Source organism: Pseudoliparis swirei, chromosome 1 (genome assembly GCF_029220125.1).
Source record: "Pseudoliparis swirei isolate HS2019 ecotype Mariana Trench chromosome 1, NWPU_hadal_v1, whole genome shotgun sequence".
NCBI classification, from domain to species: Eukaryota; Metazoa; Chordata; class Actinopteri; order Perciformes; family Liparidae; genus Pseudoliparis; species Pseudoliparis swirei.
The window spans coordinates 5,884,766-5,910,937 of record NC_079388.1 but is presented as its reverse complement, the minus strand read 5'-3'; the positions used below and the strand labels follow the sequence as shown (position 1 = coordinate 5,910,937).

Sequence of the window (26,172 nt, the reverse complement as noted above, 5' to 3'; positions counted from 1 at the left end):
ACAAGAACAGGTCCTGCAGGGACGGAGGAAATATATACGCAGCGGGAGCCATACTGAGAGACAGACAGAACATAAGCTGAATGCAAACCACCAGCCGAACTCTCAACAGATTAAACTCCTGCTTTTGAACACAACTCCTATGGAGTATATCCAATTATTTATGATTTTTTTCAGCAAACATTTTGTGAAAAGGATGTCACGGGACTATAACAACTGTGACTAAAACTCAAAGACCTGATACCACTTACAGCTTTTAAATATAAAATGTAATGTAATGTAATGTAAAAAATGAAAGAAATGGAGGCAGGTTCCCAAACATTTTCAATGTTTCTTAAATGAACTCGGTTATGTCACTGTCTCTTAACTTTTAGCTTCTTTTAACTCGTCTTGTTCTGTGTTTTTTGTTTCTAACTACATGTATTGGCCAGGTCACCCTCGAAAAAGAGATTTTTTATCTCAATGGGATTCACCTGGTGAAATAAAGGTTTAAATAAATAAAAAAGAGGCGAGAACCACACCAGATAAAAAAATGAAACAGTTGTTGACTGGATTACATACTTCCATTAACAGATTACTCCTTAATTAAAAGATTTGACAGTTCATCTCCTTTCCAGTCAAAGCAACAGGTGTGTGCTCCTACTTCTGCCACTAGATGGCGCTACGAGCTAAAGAACGTCGCCACAGACACGCTGCAGTTCAAATATGTCTCAGAGCGATTCAGCTGTTCTGCATCAGATAACAATGTAAAAGAGATAATATGACACACACACACACACACACACACACACAAGGTTTTTCCACTGTGCGTGATCACAACTGAACTGAAAGGAGAGATGCGTAGCGGGGTGAACTCGTCCTACCCTGACGGCTCTTCTGAGAGATCCGATGATGAACTTCCGGGCCGGCTTGGCGGGCGCGTCGCTCGTTCCTCCGTTCTGCTGTGCGGCCTCTTTCTCTCCGTTCTGCAGCGGCTCCTCCTGGTTGAAGGGGTAGGCGAGCTCCATTTCCCCCTCGTCCAGGGCGAACTTCTCCCCTTTGAAGTTCGGCTTCTCGTACAGCACCCATCTGTGGGTGGAGGGCTCTAGGTTACAACCTCTTATGTACATATGATCTGTGCTTCTTGTATACAATCCATATAGCCCGCTGTTGATTGAAAATGTTGAAATCTAACCAAGCAAGTGTTCACACAGTGATGTTCTCCCTCAATAAAGCAATGAAGAGCATCGTTGACCGATTGCATCCACTCAGGGCTGCAGCTGCTCCACCGTGGCTGTTGTCAGTCGATCGTAGCAAACGTTGAGCAACACTTCTGATGAAAGAAACCACAAAAACCAACAGCGCTCTGATCCGCCTGTTGAGGGAAGTGCTGGTTGGCAAATGGCAGCGTGCGAACACAAGCACCGCGTCGGATCAACATCGAAACAATGTCACTGTAACCTCGTCCTGAAACATCTGAAACACCCCGAGGGGCCTCAGTGTAGTAACTTTGAGACCTACTTGGTTTAACCAGTATCATAGGACTGTATCTCGTGAGTTCATCCAATGTTTTGCTGCTAGACAGAGTTCAAGTAGATCTTAGTCTGGGGCCAACAACCAAGAACAAGCCCCACCTCCGTAGAGGTATTTGAGTTCAGAAGGAGCTGTGGTTTGGGCACCGGGCGCAGTGCACCGACGCCCGAGGGGAGATGACAGCTTAATTATCTCTTCGTAGTCAACCGAGTGTTCTCAAGGTCACATCGTTGGCCGCGTCCGGCAAACACATTCCGCATGCGAGGCGAGTGTGTGCTTCAGCTTGTGTGCGAGTGGGAACTATCGGAAGGCATTTCCAGGTCGCATCGATGGCGACAAAAGGACAGCCGGAGGGGGAGAGAGACAGAGAGAGAGAGAGAGAGAGAGAGATGGGTTTATCATATTTAATTACACATCTCACATTCCGAGACGGACAAGGTGTGGCGGTGGTGTCACCCAAGCTGTCGTTGCCGCTTCAGAAAAGGTATCGGGGGAAACTTGCGTGTTTAGAGGAGAGACAACTGTGCGGCGATGGTGGCGTTGGCGGCGGCGTGAAGAAGAGCGCAGCTGTACTGATTGAAACTGATGTTTCAGGCGCTTGGCAATACCGGATCGGCAAGACACTTCACGCCCTGATCTCATGTGTCGATGCATGTAGATGTTCTCGAGAAGACCGAGGTATTCGTCTCTGGCCTCTGCTGTGGTCGCCACGTGAAACAATTCCTTCTAAGTCGGAGTCGGTTTCAGGTTTGTACTGAAAACACATGATGTGTCCTCGAAAAAGAGTCAAAGTGTTTTTTGAGCGTGATCTCGATGCACAGTAATGTCCCACAATGCAATGCACATCAGGGAATGTAGGAAACTGATCAAATATGATGGTGAAAATGAGACTGGTTCGAGACTTTGGCTCGATGGATGTCCCAGGAAATAAGTACGGCATGTTTTTCTTTTTGGGATACCAACTGCAGCCGAGCCACTCACCCTCCTCGCACCACCCTGATGGAGATGGTCTCCTGCAGCTCCCAGGCCGTGGCGTCCATGACATCGCTGCGCACCTCGATCCTCTGGCCGCACATCCCCGGCTGGTCAAAGATGTAGATCTGGAGAAAACGTGAGTAGAAGTTAAGAATAGAAAACGGGGGGGAGGAGGAGGAGGGAGATACAATGGCAGAGACAAGGATGCACTGCGAGCGTGACCCGTGCTACTGCAGAAGGATCCTTTATCTGGATACTAAAAGACGTCGGTGCCATTATCATCGGGGGACATTATCTCTACTTTCTTATCCGAGCGTGAATCTCACATTTCATACCAACCCCATTCCGATGGAGGATCCTCCCGAAACAAGAACGCAACACAATTAAAGGGACAGTACGCGGCTGGAGTTGCACAGTTGCATCAGTCCTGAATATTTAACATCAGCGTTTTTGCAAAAGAAAAAAAGAAAAAAAAGAGAAAGATATATATATATCAAATTGGACAATTAAATCACCGTATGAAAAGATTAAAACAATATTTGTTCACTTCCTCTTGGAGGATCTTTGTTCCCTGAAAGTGCCGCGAGCTCCAAAGAAACAACCCCGTTCTTGCCGACATTTCTCGTCCATTCAGGTCTGAGGCCCCGGAGCAGAGCATGCAGACACTGATCCTAAGTGTCAAACCCGCCTCCGGCGCCTAGGAGCGCTCACGGACGAGCCGCGGCGGCACGCAGGAGCAGGCCTGACATTTGAAAGTTAATAACACGTGTGACACGGAACGGGCACGCGGCCCGAGACGCCGCAGAGGCTTAGGGACGGGCTGCTGCGCAGCGAAGAGTTAAACCAGACTGTCTGCTACCGCACTTAATAACAAGCGAGGTTAACCAGACTGCTTCGATATCAAACGGCAACTCTCGAAATGACATCTGGTCCACGGCGACGCGATTCAGGGGCTGAGAACTGCGTGTGTCATTTTGAAGAGGAGTAATAGAACCGTTGTAAATGTGTCGTAGAAAACTAAAACATTTAGGTACATTTTTATGCATTATTTCTCTATGTATTTATGTTTAATCTTTAATAAGAAATGCATTTGGACCTTTAAGACTTAAGAGAATATAAATGGGTCTTTGTTCCAAAGTGCCAAGAAAGCCACCAGTGATGATGATGATGATGATGGCTCCACGTGACGGTGGACCATTAAAGAGTTTATTAAAGAGTTTATTTAGCTCAGCTATTCATCGAACACAAGTCAAAAGCAAATTCCACAGCAGCCCCGCGACATCACTTCCTGTTCCCGGGTAATCAGAGTGGAGAAACTCACCTTTCCAGGACGAGGGTTGAGTTTCCCGTGCTCCTTCTCTTTCGTGAGCTATACGGACAAAAGAGAAGAAAATATATAGTTTTAGAAAACTTTCTAATTGATACATATAGTGATTAGGAGTGAAGGGTTTCATTTATATGATTACAAAGAAGGTAAAAGACAAGATCAAGTGCCATGCGTTTTAAAATCTGTATATCCCCCCCTACTTACTTTCCCTTATTTATTCATTTTCCAACACAAAAGAAAGAGGGGTCATGTGGTGTATTGTTATTCATTCTTCAGGTCATCCTCCGTGACAGGACCAGCTCCTCTTTGACAGGAGAGACACACATTCCTCCCAGTACCTGTTCAACCTGATGCTCCGTCGTTCATCCCTCACCGATGACTAAACAGGACGCTGCTCTGGATTATTATTACCCCCCCGTTTCATCCCTCGTGTGCATTTCCAAGCCTTCGGCCGGCATGCGGGTTGGAATTTTTAGAGTGTTCGGCTTCCGAAACGTTGGAACGTGGCGGCAGCTCAGCGCCACGCAAAATTGCATGTTGTGTTAGCGGAGAGAGAGAGAGAGGTTGTGCGCCCGGCATCAGGTGTCACCGCAGACCGGGCCCTCTGTTCTCTGGAAGCAGAACTGTCTGGGTCACGTTACTGGCTAGAGGAGGCGAGAGGAGACTAGAGGAGACTAGAGGAGGCGAGAGGAGACTAGAGGAGGCGAGAGGAGGCGAGAGGAGGCGAGAGGAGCCGAGAGGAGGCGAGAGGAGGCGAGAGGAGGCGAGAGGAGGCGAGAGGAGGCGAGAGGAGGCGAGAGGAGGCGAGAGGAGGCGAGAGGAGGCGAGAGGAGACGAGAGGAGGCGAGAGGAGGCGAGAGGAGACTAGAGGAGACTAGAGGAGGCGAGAGGAGGCGAGAGGAGGCCTCCCACAGAAGCTCCGGTGTCCATGGCCCTTTATCTATGTTGGAGCCCGTTTCAATCGGAGTCATTCAGACACATGTGGGACACGGTGGCGCTTGGACTTTTCCTGAAGTGCAACACAACACCTTTTTTCCCATGTTCAGTGAGAGCAAGCTGAGGGCATGAATGGTGTTATTGATCTGGTAAATAAAAGGAGCTCAAATGGCATTCCAGAGGGCAACAGACACTTCCTGCCGCAGAGCCAAATAATAATAATAAAAAGCTTTCATCTCCCTTTGATCTCAATGCAACTCCAGTTTACTTTCTTTTTTTTACCAACACAAAGAAGAAAATGGTTATATTGGGCAAAATACAATATCAATAGCCTGAATATTAAAAGGCAGGACCACAGGACACAGGCGGTTCATCCCGGAGACAATGCTCATTCTTTAGAAATAAATAATAATATAATAATATACACTTTGATGAATCCCCAAGGGGAAATTAGTTCTCTGCATTTAACCCATCCTTAGTTATTAAGGAGCAGTGGGCTGCAGTGATGCACCCGGGAAGCAACTGGGGGTTCAGTGCCTTGCTCAAGGACAATTTGACTTGCAACTAATGGGGAGAGCGGGGATCGAACCCACAACCTTGCGGTTGCAAGACGGCCCTCTTACCCCACTGAGCTACAGCCTAGTTAGAAGGACTTCCGAGAAGGCCAGCTCAAAGTGTTGTGACGTGTGCACATGTTTCAATGTCAATAATGTTGTATTCTATTGCATACTAGAGTCTACGTGGCACCCACGCTGCTATTGCGTCATCAACAAAAGACTTGAAGTCAACATTCCCACTCGTCTCGTCGCAATAACACGGCTGTGGGTGTGTTGATGCTCTCGGGCAAAAAGCTACCCGATCTGAACATGTGAGTGACAAACACGTGACGCTGGAGGAAGGAAGGCGGTCATAACCTGTCCGACTGCGACACTGGAGTCGGTCTCACAGGTTTCTCTTACATGATGAAAGGTTGCACCACTGGAAGAGGACGACTTGACTCAGATGCTTTTAATTAAATTGTTTTAACCCTATGAAGCGATTTGTGTTGTGAGAATTACTCGTTGCCTAAACTCCACGCATGTATTATGTCTGTTAACACGATCACGGATACATCACATCTGAAAGGAGATGATGATGCCGACCTTTGCATTCGTTTGAAAAATATCTCTATTCACACTTTATCGTGACATTCAAACATGTCGTTGCATTTGACTTAATTTAAATTTCACTTGCATGATAAGGCACCAGTAGTGTGAACAATTATTATTATTATTCATCCCCAGCCCCCCAATAGCATTTCATATATATATATGAAATGCTATTTTATATATATATATATATATATGAAATGCTATTGGGGGGCTGGGGATGAATAATAATAATAATTGTTCACACTACAAATGACGAGTGAATAGATATATATATATATGTGTGTGTGTGTATGTATATTTATATATACAGGACTGTCTCAGAAAATTAGAATATTGTGATGAAGTTCTTTATTTTCTGTAATGCAATTAAAAAAACAAAAATGTCATGCATTCTGGATTCATTACAAATCAACTGAAATATTGCAAGCCTTTTATTCTTTTAATATTGCTGATCATGGCTTACAGCTTAAGAAAACTCAAATATCCTATCTCTAAATATTAGAATATCATGAAAAAGTATACTAGTAGGGTATTAAACAAATCACTTGAATTGTCTAATTAACTCGAAACACCTGCAAGGGTTTCCTGAGCCTTGACAAACACTCAGCTGTTATAAATCTTTTTTTTACTTGGTCTGAGGAAATATTAAAATTTTATGAGATAGGATTTTAGAGTTTTCTTAAGCTGTAAGCCATAATCAGCAATATTAAAAGAATAAAAGGCTTGCAATATTTCAGTTGATTTGTAATGAATCCAGAATGCATGACATTTTTGTTTTTTTAATTGCATTACAGAAAATAAAGAACTTTATCACAACTTTATCACAACTTAAACTCCCAGCCTTCATTTTACAGCCAAAGGTCAAACAACTGCACCATTCAAGGTGAACAAAGCGTTTAATGTATTATGAATGGAATGTGCAGTCTCAGCAAATCACATAAATAGTGTTATTTTATAATCAAATGCATGAACGCGTGCTGCCTACACTTGACGACCAAAGCGAATAACAACTCCATCTCCGTCTCATCTTCAATGTCTCCGAGTCAGCTCCGCCAAAAACAAACATCCAGCAAACAAGAAATGTGAGGGCGAACACACAAGGCGAGGCGTGGCCGTGTCTCCGCAGGATAAACAGATAGCTGCAGTGGGTGGGGAGCCCGGTGGCTGACATCGTGTCTCTAATATCATGTCTACGCAACTGTAGCATGTTTCACGTCATGTGTGCACGCTCTAAATTCTTCTTTCTTTAAGTTGGCGGGCGCAAAAAAAGAATAAAGATGTAAAAACATCCACTCAGATGAAAACCGCATAGTATTATCACAATTAATATAGCTACTTCTTCTCTGCATTTGACCCATCCTTAGTAATTAAGGAATAGTCGGCTGCTGAGAAGCAACTGGGGGTTCAGTGCCTTGCTCAAGGACACTTTGACATGCAACTAATTGGGAGAGCGGGGATCAAATCCCCAATGAGCTACAGCCGACGCCTCTGTTGCTGTACTTTAACGGATAAGAGCGAGGCCCTCGACCGGGCCCCTGAGGACAACACTCTTGTTCATATAGATAAATGTAACGATGAGTAACTGAGTAATCTCAGACTCTACATTGTAGTCGACATAGAAAAACTACACAGGACACCCGTCGGCTAACGAGTAGTTTCACCTCGAGCGTCCAGCTGACTCTACTTTTCTATTTCTTCAGAAAAAAGATGACATAATCGTCAGAGTCAGGACCCGTAACCTTCGTTCTGCGGCTTCGTCTTTCCCAACCCTCGGCGTAGCTGCACTCGTGATTTGTAACACGTGTGGCATGTGGGAGCGTGACGTGCGTCTTCTCTGCAGAGGCGTGAAACAGGAAGAACGGCCATAAAAATGGATGGGGAGTGTGAGCCACGGTGAGATTGACGGAAAGAGACAGACGGGATCAAAAGAGGAGACGCTCTCCCGCTCGACAATAAAAATCATTTAGGACGTGTCTGAATCAGTTAAACCCGTCCCGTAAACACTTCCACGGGTTAAACAAGTGCAGGCATGCCGGAAAGCGCTCCGGAGTACACGCCCTTTTTGTAACGCTCAGCTGTGACAATACGCGTTTGATTCGACTGAATACTTTCACTTTTTTTTCTTCTTTTTTGGGCGAAAGGACGCCACTGATTCACTGATGTTTATTTTTCTGGAACAAGCACAATACCACTTTTTAATATCCGGGGGGGGAACAGATCTTCGACATAATCATGACATTATGCAAACGGCAGAACGTCGGCGTGCAGCCGGGCGCTCCACGCCGCCTTCAACTAACCGCCGAAGGTTTGCATTTCTCTTTTGTTAAACAAAAAGGGAGATGTATTATATAATATCTCTTTCTACGACATTCTTCCACTTACTTTTCCCTCGGGGTGCATAACAAAATTAAACATTGCTCATATGCTGAGGGCCAGCTTAAATATAAAATGGATTCTACGAAGTATAAAGATCCACCTGCTGCTCAGCAGACTGAATCGTGATGTATTGAAATGTTACGCAAGCGCCACTCACACTACTTTAGAGAGACTAAATAATCAGCAGTAATACTCACATAAGCATCTGGGAAGGCTCTGTATTTTGACTCCAAATTCTTCTCAGGCTCAGGTTCTTGGCTCTGGAACTGAGGCCCTCCGTGACGATTGTTGAATATTGAGGCCTGCTGGACCACCGGGGGACCCTCGGTACTGAACTGAGGCCCTCCGTGACGATTGTTGAATATTGAGGCCTGCTGGACCACCGGTGGTCCCTCGGTACTGGAACTCCTCTGCAGGATGTGGCCGGACGGTGGCCCGGCCCCCGTCCCCATCGTCTGGCCAAAGATATTTACGGGGGAGTCTGTGGTGGTGAACGGCCTCTGGAGGTCGATGCTGGGGCTGGGGAGGTGTTTGGGACTGTCGATGGATGGCGGCGTGCCGACGCCCCGCGGCGGCGGAGGCCGACTCATACGAGCGTTGGAGCTATCTAGTCCGGACAGGGAGCTCGAGGCGGAGGGGCTCAGGAGGAAGGAGAAGCGGTCGAAGCGGGACCCCGGCGTTTCCGCTGCACTCCCGGGCTCCCCGAGCTCCTTCTTACCCGAACTCATGCGATCTTTGGGCCCCTTGTCGGGGAGCGACGTGCTGGGTCGGAAGAGCGGCCGAAAGGACGGTCCGTTTTCCAAAGTCTGATCCATGGACGCTGACCTGTGGCTGCCGAAGAGGAGGCTGCTGTCCAGGCGGGAGCCGGTGGACGGAGGAAGTGCGTTTCCATTCACCACCGGGGATTTTAAGTCCTCGGGTGAAGAGTCGGAGGATCTTCTCAGTCCTGAATTGTTGGTGAGAGACGCTCGCAGGGGCGAGATCAGGCCTCTTGTTCCGGGCTGCTGCTGCTGCTGCGGCGGCTCCTGCTTCTGGTGAGCACAGAGGTGAGTTAAAGGGCCGATCCACCAGAGTGGTAAAAAGGGAAACTAAAACGGTGTCAATAATGGCCTGAGGAAAGGTATCTAAGTCATGGGAGAAATGTAACATCAACATGAAAGTGCACCCTGCCCCCTGAGGACAAACAACACACTACAGCTGGGAAGAGAAGCACACACACAATACAGGTATGTCCTGTATTAGGAAGAACAATTACTCCGATGAGGAATTCTATTCTATTTTGAAAGGTACAAAGCTTTTCGCGAAGCAAAGGCGCTTCACTGAAGGTGTGTCTGACTGTACCTGCTTCATCAGTTCCAGTGGAGTGTCCCTGAGGAAGCTCCTCTTCAGGCCCAGGTCACCAGGCAGAGCGTAGATCCCCTTGAGGGACTGGGGGGGGGTGAACGCGTCCTCGACTATCGGAGGCAGGGAGTAGCCCAAGGCCGGGGGAGCGCCGCGCAGGCTGGAGTTCCTGGGCCTCATGGAGGGTCCCATGTTCTTCAGCGTGTCCACCAGGCTGTCCATGTCGGACTGGATGAGGCTGTCCGCGTCGGGGGAGGCCGGGGGGGTGGAGGAGGGAGCCGCCGGCTCGGAGACCAGATCCACGAGCGTGGCCTGGAACACGCCGGTGAAAAGGGAGTCGTCGTCTTCAAGGGCGTCGCGACCACGCGCCGAGGAGACGGCGGACACGGGGAGCCGGTGCGAGTCCGAGGCTGCCTCAAACCTCTCTGCCTCTCCGGCTGCCTCTCTCGCACCTGCAGGTGCAGCAGGCTCCTCCCACTCCAGCAAACTCCTCCTCCACTTCTCTTTTGGTGCTCCCACTGGCTCGCTCTCGTAGCGCAGAGGCACTTTGGTGGTGCCACTCAGCCGGTTGCCAGTGGCAACGTGTTCCTCTGGAGAGGAGGAGGAGGAGGAGTTGCTCAGGTGTTTGTATGCTGTGGAATCGGGGAGAGCAGAGGAGGAGGAGGAGGAGGAGGAGGTGTTTGACACTCTGTTACTCGGTGAATCAGAAGCGGGGGAACTCTCTGTGTTGTATGGTTTATACTGAGAAACCCCCTCAAATTTACTTCTCCATCTGTAGTCCGGGTCGTTTTCCGGCCCATTTGATTTATTGACGGCGGCGCCATCTTGGCTGAGGTCCACTTTATCCTGGCTGACCTCAGGGGCGTCACTGATCAGCGATAGCTTACGGAAACGTAAGCTCTCGTCCCCTTTAAGGGGGGAGGACGTTTTTATGGACAATTTGGTGGTGAGGCTGCTGTAACCCGAATTCATCTCGTCAAGCGATCCCTCCTCGACTCGAGGCGGCTGATCGACTGAAGCCGAGCCCTCCGGAGCTGCCGTGGGCTGCGGCCTCGATGCCGTCTGGGACCTGTGGAGGAAGACCAACAAAACAAAAAAGAGAAAGAAAATGGAAACAGACAGAGTGAGGGTTTGACATAGTTGACTGCGTGGTGCATTCAGGGTGTGTTGGTCACGCAGAGACAACAATGCAGATCGTATTAAAGCGACTCCGAGCCGCCGACTACTTATCTGCATTTTTTACATGGTTGAAGGAATTGGAATTGAAAAAAACAAAATAATTACCCACATTTAAAGGACGCAGCAGTTTCGCGGGATTAACTTTAATCTGCACAGGCGGTTGTAAAAACCAACAAAGAGGGCCGTGTGCAAAAAGCAAAACGCTGCGAGCTGACATGATAAGTCCAAACTGCATGCACAGCACGCGCGCTGCGCTAAGCTAACGATGTAGCACGCGTGTGCGTGGTTTCTTTTCCTGTGTGCGAAAGTGTCGTTCAACGCACACATTTGGCCGGCAAAGACACACACACTTTAAAATACCAACAGCCACTCGGCATCAGATAGGAACGGAGATGCTGCACAGGTGCGTGTGCGTGAGGCTTGATTAAGAGAGAGAGGAATGCTCGATATTGACATCCATGAATGCATTTGGTAAAAAGAAGTTGCCGTGAAGACGGTGTTAATATTAAGTTGTGTGTGTTAAAAACTCGATATAAAGTGGTCACTTAGCAGTCGGAAGAGTGTGGCCAGAGACTGAGTGGAAGAAGATGATTTAGTCCCGGGATGTCACCGATTGGTTTGTGGAATGCGGTTTTTAAAGTCTCGAGTTAGGCCGTCGGCATTTTGGTTTTTTTCTGTAACCAGCAGGGACACGAGAGGGCGGAGCCATGTGCCGCCGCACAAGACATTTGTAGCCAACTAAAATGTTACGATTAACTTTCCTGGATTAGAAACGGGGTTAAAGTCAGGGCCAAAGTAGCCCCGCCCCTCAAGAATTTATCGTCGGTTTGACTCTAAATGGACCTTCATTTACGAAATGAACATCATGCTGCAGTGAAGAAGACTTTAGACCATAAACTGTTTATCGTGGTAAAAAGTCAAGTGAGAAGTTTCCTCGTAGACTTCCGTATCGGCATCGCTTTGCCAAACCGGAAGGCGCCATCTGAGTTTGACACCAGTCTGGATACCCAGGCCTCTGCTGGTTTCCATTAGATTACTTATTTTGTAATGTCTCTCATAAGTCTCCCTAGGGGTGCAATATGAAAACGTAATTCTGAATTATATATATATATATTATACAATGCTTATCCAGGAGCAAAAGATTGGAATTTAAAAAAGGCAAAGTGGAATCTCTGTGGTTATTGACTTGTGGAGACTTGAAAGTGGAAGGATGGGCATTATTGCGTGCACACAAAGGCATCACCGACAGCGCTCTTTGCCTTGAACGTCTAAAAAGGCGATCGTGAGTCAAGCTCAGTGGGCGTCAATCAGTGAATCATTTGACCTTCATCGATTGTCCTCTGCAAAGATGGTAAGCCGTGTTGATGGCAAACGGTTTTTTTGTGGTTTTTCTAACAGACGTGTGGTTGTCTACCCGTAGAAGGTTAAAACGGTTGCAGAGAACGCACACCTTGACACCCTGTCAAACAGGTGTGATGCATCAAAGCAATGCCCGAGGTCGATTATTTAAAAGGTCATGAGAGAATAATTTCCTCCGCGAGTTGATCTACAAAAAGAAGAGAGGAAAGAAAAGAAAAGAATGAAAAGGTCACAAGTATTACTTCATCCTCTTGCCACATAGTCATATGAATATTGCAACAGAAAGATGGACGATTGTATTAACAGTGATTTTTGACACTTATTAACCCTCCTGTCGCCTGAGGGTCATTTTGACCCGATTCAATGTTTCACCCTCCTGTTACCTTTATATTTACAAACATATTTTACCCTTTGGGTTCAATTTGACGCCAGCAATTAAAACCTCCAGAAAATTATTAAAATTAATATTGTTTTCCAAGTTTAAGTGTGAGGCACTTTATGTTTGTTTGTTGACTACCGAAAGAACACCGACATTAAACATTGAATGGGGTCAATTTAATCCTAAGGCGACACGAGGGTGTAATATTGATTCGGGTCAAATTGACCCTAAGGCAACACAAGGGTTAAGTAAACCTTCAAACTAAATACACCTTTGTCTGGAAGTTTATTTTGAAGAGACTTTTGAAAAAACTGTTTGCATTGTCACAAGCACGGACTGTCTGTGTCCAGTGGACCTTTATTTTGAAAAGACACTACGAACGTACGATAAGTGGAAAACGCAGTGCGTGCGTGTTGTACAATATCTGTCAGCAATAATTTGTATTTTTTTAAGAGTTTATCAACGACGAGTAGCCGCCTTTAGGTTGAAAACTAACGAACCTTCAGACGAGTTCAAGTACCCTGCTGTGTGGCTTAGTAGATCCAGAGTTTATCTCGGCCCAGATGACCTTTCAAACCAACAGAGAGACTCATTTACTAATGTGGTCCGTGTGTGGACACTGTGGAGTCTGTTCACGGCCACTGATACCCAAATGTGTTGCAGCCATGCATGTAGTAACACTTTTCATTGCAATGCATTGTGGGAAAAGAAACTACAGATACTTCTGCATATTTTTCATGTAAAATAAACATGAAACACTTCTTAACCCTTATGTTGCCTAAGGGTCAATTTGACCCGAATCAATATTACACCCTCGTGTCACCTTAGGATTAAATTGACCCCATTCAATGTTTAATGTCGGTGTTCTTTCGGTAGTCAACAAACAAACATAAAGTGCCTCACACTTAAACTTGGAAAACAATATTAATTCTAATAATTTTCTGGAGGTTTTAATTGCTGGCGTCAAATTGAACCCAAAGGGTAAAATATGTTTGTAAATATAAAGGTAACAGGAGGGTGAAACATTGAATCGGGTCAAAATGACCCTCAGGCGACAGGAGGGTGTAATATTTAATCGGGTCAAAATGACCCTAAGGCAACAGGAGGGTTAAGCACCATAACTTTGAAATAGGCTTATCGTAAAATATAATAGTTTAGTTTAAAGGAAGTACGTTCGCTATGCAAAATAAGGGTGTGCCTTAGGATTTATTTAATTACATTAACTCCATCTAACATCATCTAACTATAAATACATTTGACTTTGAGAAGTTTTATTTGCATGTTAACCCTCGTGTCTCTGACTGATGTTTCATTAAATGGAGCTGTTATTATATGATCCCCCCCGGCCCTCACATGCTGAGCACATAACTGCACAAAGACACACCTTTCACCTGAGGGCCTCCGCATGTTCCAGCAGCGATCCTAAAGCTCCTCGCAGACTCATTCCAACATGCAAATTCTACACACGCATCCACCCCACCTGGAGCCTCAGGTGAGCCTGAGTCCACATGTACGAGGACACGGAGTGACACTTTGGGGAATGCGAGCGTCTCACCTCGAAGTTAAACGTAATTACACTGGAGTGCGGTATATGATTGGCAGCTCTGTGTATGAAAGAATAACATCTTCTTGCATGTCATCTCATGTGTAACGTTACAGCCCAAACTCTTCTCCAGCGACGGATTCACACCCTCGTCTAGGTGAGAAGGTGTTGGGATGCGGTCGACCACACACACGCAAGCACACACACACGCAAGCACACGCACACACACACGCAAGCACACGCACACACACGCACGCAAGCACACACACACTCGCAAGCACACACACACGCAAGCAAACACACACACACACACCAACGCACACACACACACAGATGCACACGCACACGCAAGCACAGACACGGAGAGAGACCGACAAATGAGGACGTGTGTTCATTGGGTGCCTTTTGAAAAATGGTTTAACAGCAGGGAAAAGGGTTTAGTTTATTTCCTGGCTGCCTGTCTATTAGTGACACAACACACACACACACACACACACGCACACGTACACACACAAACACACGTACACACACACACACACACAGAGAGACCGACAAATAAGGACGTGTGTTCATTGGGTGCCTTTAAAAAAGAAAATGTTTTAACAACAGGGAAAAGTGTTTAGTTTATTTCCTGGCTGCCTGTATTTTAGTGAAACAACACACACACACACACACACACACCACTCTCCCTATAATATGCAAAACAAACTGTAAATCGCACCCCGTCAAGGAATCTTAGGCGGAGAATGTCGAGCATGAGCGGCTGGATGCTTTGAATATTTTAGTCTTGTGCAAAAAGACACAGAAAACATTGTTGCAGATCCCAAACGGGTAAACAGCGTCTGGGGCGGAGCGCTCCGCAACATGGATTTTGAACTCTTGCCATGTGGAGTCCTGTGCCAGGTAGAGGAAGTCAAGCAGGTGGAACGCAGATTGAAAACTAATCGTTTAAAAAAAAAAAATTCTCCTCAAGTCTCTACGTGTACACATCTCTGATTTAATCTGCGATTGTGAAAAGAGAGCATGTGTGTGTTTCAGGTTCTCCTGACCGAGTGCACGGTCGTGTGACATGTGACTGTCTGGCTTTCTAGCGGCTGAGCGACTGCCCAACGCCAACAACACCTGCTGCAGCGTCGCTGAGCTCGGGGATCAGGTGAAGCTCACACGCCGCGAGTCACCGCTGTGTTCACAAGGGAGCTGCACACATTCCCCCGAGGTTTAGCGTAAACATTATTGTACACCTGTCGTATGAAATGTGCAAAGTAAACTAAACCGGATTGACGGCATAAAGCATTGTGTGTGACGTCATACGTGTTTAACATAAAAAAAAGGTGAATTCCACTGATTTTAGGGGACAGCACAGCGGTATGAAGACTTAAAGGCTTCGTGAGACAACCCCAAATGAAAGATAATGGAATATGTGTGCCAGTCGGTTTATTGTGAAACGGTGTAATTACACACCGAGCCTCTACTAATGTGACTCGGGTGTCCTCTGGGCTTAAGATCTTTAATTGGGCGAGTTTAAGAACAGAGATGTTTCGCCACGAGTTTGTCATTCCATTTGTGTTTTCAATAAGCCGCCGAGCAACCGCCAGTGGAAGATAAAAGGATAAAAGCTGCCGGTGCATTGTTCCGACTAAAGGCCCCAAAAACGTGGCTCCACTGGCTTTCCGATCTTATCCCGGCAGATTGTCGGATTAAAAAGGTGGAGGAAAAAAAAGATGCCGCGAGAATAGTAAACGAATGGCGACGACATGTCCATTTCTTTTTCCGCCACTTCTTTTTAGGCCGGTGTCACCACATTCCTCGTGTGGTTTCCTGTGACAATGCACAGAGGTGTGGCAGGCCACATGCCTCATCTTTCAAGGAGCATCAGCTCAGTCTTGTTCAACACGCACACACTGTTGTTTTCGGTCCGCGAATTAGCTGCCAGGTTATGGAGCGAGAGAAGAGAAATGCACACGCACACCTGTGAACTCAATGTGTGTGTTGACTAAAACAACGTTTCTTTGTGCATATGCATATTTAGCTTCATGCTGTGTGCATATTTCACCTCCACTTAACCTGCATCTACAGACAGGGTCAATCTCTCTCTCTCTATATATACACACACTGAACATAGTGTTAACATTTCAGAGTTAATTTAGCCGACGCTTTTATCCAAAGCGATTTACAATCATGTTGGATTCATTCACCGTAGACGCAGCTACAGGGAGGAGTTTGGGGTTAAGTGTCTTGCTCAAGGACACATCGACGAGGGCGGGGATTGAACTGCCAACCCTCTGATTGGAAGACAGACCTGCTACCCACTGACCCACAGCGGCTCTTTAACACTCAGTAGATAGTGCCATGTTCACTGGCTTATTGTTAATGTACTCTTTAATTCTACTGTGTCGCTTTTGACTCGTTGTCACGTTAGCCGTCTGCAATTCGATATTTCCAGATTTAAAAACATCTCGAGTTTAAGTTGAACTCAGTATAGATTCATTCTAAAATGTTGCTTCTGCTGTAATATCAATATTTGATATTTAAAAAATTATTTAGAGAAAAAAAATGTTGAATTAAAATGCGCGTGATGAAACTCATTTTGAAAGGAGGAGGAGGGGGCGGAGCTTACCAGAGTAACAGTGATCGTTGTCATCAACATGGGGTTTTACTCTGGCTCTAGTTGTAATGACTGACAGTCAATTCACTTGAACACTTTATAATTTACACACAAATGTTTAACTCTGAATATTTACACCAACACAAGGGCTATTTACTCTTGCTATTGTACCAACTCTGAAATAGTCAATATACTTTAACAATTAATTGTGAACACTGGAGAATTTACTTTACTTTCCATTTTTACCACAGAGGAAAATAGCATGTTTTTATTTTGAAAACTACTTACATGTTGTTTTTTATTCTGATGTACGAGTTTAGTTTTTTTTGTCTATTGACAAATAAGAGGCTTTTTTTAATGCACCTTACCTCCCATCCGGTCTTCCACACAAAGTAAAAGACACATCTTTGCTGCCATCTTGTGGTAAGAAATAATAATTACAAACTGACTCGAGCACCAAACGCACGTCACCTGATGCACAATTGGTAATATAGCAGCTGTAAAGAATCTATACTATAAGTGTTTGGACAAAACTCTGGAGCTGCGAGAGTTCATCTGCATCCGTCATCATGTGCCAAGAATTCCTGACAAAATCCAGTCTCAGATATAGATCTTCCCACATGGCAGTAAAAAAAAAAAAAAAGAAACCACAGTCTTTGCCTGCAACTGTGAACACGTTTGATAGGCTACTAACCAGTAACCAGTCAAGAAGACACGTGCCTATGAGCAACAACACGTGTCACATGTTCCTGGGAATTCACAGGTTTAAATCAAAAGGCGAGCTTCAGATACTGCGATATATATACATACACACACACACATGTATATATACATACATATACACACACACATGTATATATACATATATGTGTATAAATATATATACACTACCGTTCAAAAGTTTGGGATCACTTCGAAATGTCCTTATTTTTCAAAGAAAAGCTTTGTTTTTTTCAATGAAGATAACATTAAATCAATCAGAAATACACTCTATACATTGTTAATGTGGTAAATGACTATTCTAGGTGGAAACGTCTGGTTTCTAATGAAATATCTCCAGAGGTGTATAGAGGCCCATTTCCAGCAACTATCACTCCAGTGTTCTAATGGTACATTGTGTTTACTAATCGCCTTAGAAGACTAATGGATGATTAGAAAACCCTTGAAAACCCTTGTGCAATTATGTTAGCACAGCTGAAAACAGTTATGCTGGAGATATAAGCTATACAACTGGCCTTCCTTTGAGCTCGTTGATTATCTGGAGCATCACATTTGTGGGTTCGATAAGACTCTCAAAATGGCCAGAAAAAAAGAACTTTCATGTGAAACTCGCCAGTCTATTCTTGTTCTTAGAAATGAAGGCGAGAAATTGCAAAGAAACTGAAAATGTCCTACAGCGGTGTTTACTACTCCCTTCAGAGAACAGCACAAACGGGCTCTAACCAGAGCAGAAAGAGAAGTGGGAGGCCCCGGTGCACAACTCAGCAAGAAGACAAGTACATTAGAGTCTCTAGTTTGAGAAATAGACGCCTCACAGGTCCTCAACTGGCAGCTTCTTTAAATGGTACCCGCAAAACGCCAGTGTCAACGTCGACAGTGAAGAGGCGACTCCGGGATGCTGGCAAAGAAAAAGCCATATCTGAGACTGGCCAATAAAAAGAAAAGATTGGTATGGGCAAAAGAACACAGGCATTGGACAGAGGAATATTGGAAAAAGGTGTTATGGACAGATGAATCCAAGTTTGAGGTGTTTGGATCACACAGAAGAACATTTGTGAGACGCAGAACAGGTGAAAAGATGCTGGAAGAGTGCCTGACACCATCTGTCAAGCATGGTGGAGGTCATGTGATGGTCTGGGGCTGCTTTGGTGCTGGTAAAGTGGGAGATTTGTACCAGGTAAAAGGGATTTTAAATAAGGAAGGCTATCACTCCATTTTGCAACGCCATGCCATACCCTGTGGGCAGCGCTTGATTGGAGCCAATTTCCTCCTCCAACAGGACAATGACCCAAAGCACACCTCCACATTGTGCAAGAACTATTTAGGGAAGAAGCAGGCAGCTGGTATGCTGTCTGTAATGGAGTGGCCAGCACAGTCACCAGATCTCAACCCCATTGAGCTGTTGTGGGAGCAGCTTGACCGTATGGTCCGCAAGAAGTGCCCATCAAGCCAATCCAACTTGTGGCAGGTGCTTCAGGAAGCGTGGGGTGAAATTTCAACAGATTACCTCAACAAATTAACAGCTAGAATGCCAAAGGTCTGCAATGCTGTAATTGCTGCAAAAGGAGCATTCTTTGACGAAAGCAAAGTTTGAAGAAAAAAATTAATACTTCAAATAAACATCATTATTTCTAACCTCGTCAATGTCTTGACTATATTTTCTATACATTTTGCAACTCATTTGATAAATAAAAGTGTGAGTTTTCATGGAAAACACGAAATTGTCTGGGTGATCCCAAACTTTTGAACGGTAGTGTATATATGTATTTACATATATATACATACATATATGTATATATACATATGTACATATATGTATGTGTATATGTATATATATGAACATATGTATATATATACATACACATATGTATACATACATACCAGTGGCGGCTGGTGAATTTGGGGGGGGGGGGGGGCGCAGTTGGGCGACGCGGTTTAAATATCACTCAACAATGAGAAGAAAAGAGGTTTTGAGTAGAATATTGTAAAAAACAAAGCTTTATTTCAAGAACACAGCGTGCTCAACACTGTCCAATAACAACTATCAACACACTGTAACTTTGGGCATGAGAGGTTCAGAGCAGCTTTAAGACACATTGGGTTGGGTTTCAGAGGTTTGCAAAATAAAAGAGTTTCACCCTCACATGAAAGAGGTTCAGAGCAGAATAGTCAGAATTAGATCACATGTTACATTGGGGGACAGAGCAGACCCACTACTGTAAAGACAAGTAGCCTCCTCTCTTTAAAGTGGTCAAACTTCTCCATAACTCTCTGGTTAAAGTCAATCATGTCTGTAACCAGCCTGTTTCCATTATTCTTGAGGGAATGTGTCTGTTTTTCAGAACTTCTTCGTTGTGTTTTCGATGCCAGTTCGGTCTCCTTCTGTTGCTCTGCTCTGCAAACAGGGTTAGCTTCATGCTGTTAGCGAGTTAGCTCCATGCTCTTAGCTAGATAACTGCGGCAAGATTCGTGCTTTCCACTTGTCTGCAGCTCTTTAGATCCCTCCCCCCGTTGTAGTCCAGAGAGTTTCAGTCCCTTTGGAACAACAGACAGGGGAAACTAAACAGCGCATTACTCACTGAGCACCAGCTGACAGCTCCGTTAGCAACCTGCTCCCGTAGCTCCGTGGAGCTCTCTGGGCTGAGGGAACATACGGGTCTCTGATTGGCCGAATAGTCCAGTCACGTGAAATAAGAAACGATGTCATTGGCCAGGGCGCACATTTTTGTGCCCCAAGATTCACGTTTCATCCGCCAATGAGAAGCCGTCCTTGCCGAAATGACCGTGAAATGTTTGCTCCCTGCAGCACACACAAGTTTGGCCGGAGCCCCGAAAATGGGGAGGGGCTTCTCTCCGTGAGGATGAGTGGCGATATATTATTTATGTCACATTTAACTTAAGTGGTTGTTGACAGGCTAATGGTCTCCCACACACATTTAGCGCGTCAACACGGTATATTTGCTATTTAAATGATTTGGTCTATAATGTTTTTTGACAGGATATATTATTTTTTTTCTTCTTTTTTTTTTTCATCTCAAAATTTTAAGAGGGGCGGCGCTCTATCGCCCTCTATGGACGCACCGCCACTGATACAAACATATACACATACATACATACATATATTCATTTATATACACATACATATATATATATATAGTCCAACATTCCGCCATGAGACCCAGTGCTACAGGTGTCGGGAATTTACGAGTAAGTTGTAAAACATCTCCTCCGACGAGGACTCGCGTGTCTCTGCTCCCGTCACACCCCCGGGAAAAAAAAGAAAAGAAAATTGCATGACAGACTGAGCGCATGAAGCCCCTCGCACTCTGCCGGGGAGATGGAGACAGTTAATATTGCTGGGGCAGTACGTGTTTAAATATATGTATATGGACTGCTCCAATTGGTTGTATATTATATAATATAGATTTGACTGTTATGTGGTAAGGCAGACGCAGGGGGGGGGGGGGGGATTCGTATCAATACCAACTCATTAGTACTTTGTTTTCATGGTTTTCAAGTGAAACCTGGAGGTACGCAGGGTTCAGCCACACTGGGATAAGAGCTGAAGTATATCAGCTTCTTCAATCTGGGGATGTGGCCAAGGAGAACCAGCTGCTAGAAGACGTCACCTTCTCCGGTATTTGCGATGTGCATTTCCCTCTTCTACTTTTGGATATTTATGACCTGACAGGTTCATTGGTTTAACAAAGAAATAAAAACCCTTTCATAGACCCCCTTAAGAGGGCCAAAGGGTCCACTTTGGGAATGTGTGTGAAATAGTGACCGTGAAGGCACCGAGTTGCTGCCCCTTATGGCACCGAGTGGTCGCTCAGGTCTGACCAAATGGAAAAGGCCGCGAGTCGAAGCGCCCGTGGATCGTGACAGGTGATCCACACATGCTCCTCGGGTTCGTCGATTATGTCACAGAGACGAAGGTGACAACCCGCTATCACTAGACATGTGGCGCCTTAATAAAAAGGGTGTGTTCGGCTCTGTTGGTAAACAATATATATATTTTTTTTAAATCATAGGAAATATTGAGGATCGGATCGGGCGAGGAACTTACTGTTCCTCATTTAAAAGTACACAGATTTAAAGTGCGAGGAAATCACCTCACCTGTGAGTCATCGCCCTCGGGCTTCATGTTTCACATTCCAGCACAAGAAGCTCAAGAGCTGCAGTTAGACAGCAATCAGCTGGCGAGGGAGCTTCTCCCACGCCGCCCACTTCCCCTCAACGACCCCTCGATGACCCCGCAACTTGATCTTCGCCGGACGGCGAACCATACATGACAGGCTATCAATGACTTGTTCATTCGCATGCATCGTTTGAGTCGAGCTAAACCTTTTCTCGAGGAACACAAAAGGCTCTTCACTTACCCCCGTTTCGGGTCGGGTGGCGTTTCTGACGAACGTCCGTCCGACGGTGTCCCCGCTGCCTCCTTGTCGGGAAACCGTGGGTCTGCGCTGGCTGCCGCTTGTCCGTGCGCCGCCGCGGTTCTCTCTGCACTGTGAGTAACTGTATCCACCCACTTGCTCGCCGCCCTATTGGGTTCCACCTCGGTGACGTCCGATGGCGGCGTGATGGAAGTGTCCGTGACTAAGGCGTCGCTGCCGGTTCCTGTTCGCGCCGCCGGAGAAACTTGCTCTGCCGCCACGCTCGCTCTGGGTGTGAGCTCGACTCCCTTTCCCGCGCTGCTGGGAGCAGTGAGGTCTTTGTGGGCCAGGTATTGTGCCTTCTGGCCCGGGAGCGCCGCCTCTCCCTCAGGGGGGTCTTTCGTTTCCAACTCGTCGGTCAAGTTTCCCTCCGACCCCTCCCCCTGCGGCTCACTGGAGGGTGGAGCGAAGTGGCATTCCGCCGGCTTGCCCACCTGCTGAACCGGTGTGGCAGGTAACTCCTCCGCCCTCTTATCTCCAACCTGTGGTAACACCGCGGTTTCTAATTCTTTCTTCTGACTCGCTGCATCCCTGCCAACAAGATAATTAGACACTTCGGTCTCCTGCACTGGGGTCCCTGACCTCTGAACTCCGGCTTTCTCCTCCACTTCAAATTGGCTATAGATGCCCTTTTTCTCCTTTTTTTTGGCCACTACGACTTCCTCGTTCTGCCTTTCAATAACCACCACCAGAAAGTCTCCCTCTTTTCTCTTCTTTATCCCTCTTTCGGCGACATCCCCCGGTGGTGGAAACTCCTCCCGCAGCCCGGCCTCTCTCCCCATGTCTATCACGTAACTTTCTACCCTTTTATCCACCGTGTGAATCTCTTCGTTGCCGCTCCCCTCGTCGTTGTCCTCTTCGGCACTGAAGTAGATCTCCGCCGCGCTGCTGACATCCGATCCGACGCTCAGATACGACGGACTTAAATGCCCGTCGGACCTGTTGGCCTGTCCGGAGGGAGAGAAAACAATCTCTATCGTTTCGGTTCTCACCTCGAGACCCCTCGGCGCACTCATTTTTACCGGCACAGGAGAGCGACAGACGGGGTCGGTGCTCGCCTCGTCTGTGAATATCTCTTTGACTAGGATCGCTCTCCGTTTGGAGGGGGTAACCTGAGTGTCTCTCCTTTGGGACTCTACATACTCAGAGGGGGGAGGGGCAGAGCTTTGAACCACGGGGACTGACCTGACATTGTCCTGAATGAGGCCAACACCGTCAGATTTCACCTCCAGGAGGCCGAAGGTCGGCTCCGAGTTCGGAACTGGTTCGGATCCCGACTTCAGAGAAGACGGTAGATAACCGATGTCATGATCCGGGTCCCTCCGAGGCTGAGGCGCAATAGATGTTCGGAAAGAGCTCAATCTGGTGCTGTCGCTCAAATAATTCTCATTCATCTTGCTGAAGGAGGCGTTTACGTTAGCGAAGCTGAACTCAGCGTTGGTTTCTGTGTGGCTTTCATTGAGGGTTTTAACCATGACCGGTTTGGATTTGCTGTTGAGAGGCCTTATCTCGGAAGTGATGCGAGGCGGCGGGTTTGAGGCGGCCGCCATTACCTCCGAGCTAAAGCTCTGGGGGAAAAGCGACTCGTACAACGCCCCATAAACTACGTCCTGCCTGACGGGCGTAGCACCTTTCTCACTTGTTTGGGGGGGTTCATCATTTTGACTCGCGCCGTCGCCGGCTTGACGGTCTGACGATGACGCAACTGGGGTGGATCCATTGCGGGAGATTTCGGTGTCATCATCGCACGTGGCGACGGAGTTAACGGCCGGTGGCGTGCGATCCGTGATGTGGAGAGCGGGCGGAGGTCGGCTGTCTGGAAGGCCGGGTGAGGTCGGGTTGTCGACCGCGGGGCTGGTTTCGGCGAGGGCCGCGAAGGCAGATGCAACAGAGTCATTATCGCCATCCTCGTCCTCCTCTGATGAGTCTGGATCATACAGATCCAGCTCAGACATGGTGGCAATCGGCGCCTTCCGCGGCTCCGCATGCACGTCAATCCGTTTAGGGCGGTTCGCGGCCGAAGGCGACTGCCATTGCTTCGGCAAACTTAAATATGACTCTAACTGGTTCGTGGCCAAGGCAGAAGGGATGTCAAATTTATCGCTCTTCGGGTCTCGTTGAGGCATCTTTGTGTTGGCCTGATCCATCTTCCTCTGACGGTGGTTGGGAGGAGTCTAGAAAAAGATCATATACAGAATTTGAATTTGTCGCTGTGGAGGAGTTCGCCTCAGTTTGTACCTCTGTTGTTTTATCATGACGATGGAACCACAGGGCCAAGCATCAAGTCCATTATAATGTCTGGTTTTGGACACTTTCAGGAAGGGGAACATTCATGAGTTTGGTAAGTTGGAAATTATAAGTTCAAACAGATTTTTCTTGAGCTCTGTCTTTTTTACATTTTTTATCTCTACCATCTCATGTTCCACTATGTTCACCCGCTGGTCGCTAACTGTATTCATCTGCTTTGTGTGGCCGAGCAGGTTATGTATACGGTTCATTTTTAGAGTTTTGTTTACTGATAACAGCGGCTTACAAACTAAAACAGTAAAGTTGTGGCCGGTGAGCTGAAACTCCCTATAAACGCTCTGTGGAAGTCAAAGGGACCACCTTTTTTTTTAGTTCTTAAAAATCGTTTTAATCGTGATGTATATAGAATATTATTTGGGTGAATGGTTCATAAAAAAAATACAAAAATGATAAATGAGAGGCACAAACTGGTGCTATTAATACATCAGACAGACCGATCACAGCTGTATCGGCAGTTGACTCACCACATTTAATAAGTGACACAAAAGTGATTTTCCGCATGTGAATTTGAAAACGACACCGTGGGAAGCGTGAGTTACCTCCTCTTGCTTTGCATTGCCGGAGCCATGAAGGCCGATGGTGTTCTGGGAGATATCCACTGGATCATTCTTCTTCTTCTTTCTAGAGACAAAGGAGAAGCTGGCAAACCTCTTCGGCTTACGGAGGTCCATCTCCGAGTAGCTGAGGTCTTTGCCCTGCGCCGGTAGGGAGTTCACGGCGGAGAGCGGCTGCGGTGGTTTCGGCAAACTGAAAGATATTACTGGCTGCTTCGTGGCCCCGGCCGGAGGAGAAGGGATGTCCAATGTATCGATGGCTTCCGGGTCTGGTTGAGGCACCTTTGTGTTGGCCTGTTCCATCTTCCTCTGACGGTGGTTGGGAGGAGTCTAGAAAAAGATCATATACAGAATTTGAATCTGTGGCGTTAGCCTTAGTTTGTACCTCTGTTGTTTTATCATGACGATGGAACCACAGGGCCAAGCATCAAGCCCATCACAACATATGGTTTTAGATACTTTCAAGAAGGGTAACATACAGTATATACAGTTGTTTGGCAACTTGGAAATTATAAGTCCAATACTGATTTTCCTTGAGCTCTGTCTTTTTAATTTGTTTTTATCTCTACCGTCTCTTTGGAGAAATTCCAGCTGCAACATGTTCCAATATGTTCACCCGCTGGTTACCTTCGCATTGAAAATGCGGAAGGTTATGTTTTGATCGCCGTGTATTTATTTATTTATTTGTATGCGTGTTACTCGCATAACACAAAAAGTATTAAACCGAATCGCATGAAATTTGGTGGGATGATTGGTTATTATCGGGGGACCATTTGATTATATTTTGGGATCAATCGGGTCAAAGGTCAAGGTCAAGGTCATGAAAAAGTAAAAATCTTCTTTTTTACCATAGCGCGGTCAATTTTTGTCCAATTGGCATGCAACTAATGCCAACATGTTCATAATTCAATGCCCAATCTTGTGATATGCGAAGGTATGCGCTCTACCGAGTGCCCATTCTAGTTGCTAACTGTATTTATCTGCTGCTTGTTGCGGAGCAGGTTGTGTACGGATCGTTTTTAGAAGTTTGTTTACTGCTTACTAACTAAAACAGTAAAGTTGGGGCCGGAGAGCTACATGGAATATTATTTGGGTGAAAAGTGATTTTCCGCATGTGAATTTGAAAACTACACTGTGGGAAGCGTGAGTTACCTCCTCTTGCTTTGCATTGCCGGAGCCATGAAGGCCGATGGTGCTCTGGGAGATATCCGCTGGATCATTCTTCTTCTTCTTTTTAGGGACTAAGGAGATGCTGGCAAACCGCTTCCGGAGGTCCATCTCCGAGTAGCTGAATTCTTTGCCCTGAGAGGAAGAGGGAGAGATGGAGAGATGGAGCGATGGAGAGGGAGTCAGACAATGCAAACTGCAAGACAATAAACATGACACCTTTCTAAATGCATCTGGGACTATATATACATAAATTGCCTTAACCCAAGACTATATATTGTGATTAAGAATTGTATTGATTACTATAT

General features: G+C 46.2%; 1 protein-coding gene across 1 annotated transcript in view; it reads right to left on the bottom strand.

Moving 5' to 3' along the window:
- LOC130197852 (beta/gamma crystallin domain-containing protein 2-like) overlaps window positions 1-25,917 on the bottom strand; it is a 31,493-nt gene extending 5,576 nt beyond the window's left edge. The window contains exons 1-7 of the mRNA XM_056420793.1: window positions 24,683-25,917; window positions 21,780-24,010; window positions 9,616-10,684; window positions 8,472-9,305; window positions 3,806-3,853; window positions 2,491-2,609; window positions 861-1,065 (exon numbers count right to left, since the gene is read on the bottom strand). Coding sequence (XP_056276768.1) covers window positions 861-1,065; window positions 2,491-2,609; window positions 3,806-3,853; window positions 8,472-9,305; window positions 9,616-10,684; window positions 21,780-24,010; window positions 24,683-25,000 — 4,824 coding nt within the window. The 5' untranslated portion in view covers window positions 25,001-25,917. The remainder of the gene's footprint in view (window positions 1-860; window positions 1,066-2,490; window positions 2,610-3,805; window positions 3,854-8,471; window positions 9,306-9,615; window positions 10,685-21,779; window positions 24,011-24,682) is intronic.
- Between the last annotated feature and the right edge of the window lie 255 nt (window positions 25,918-26,172).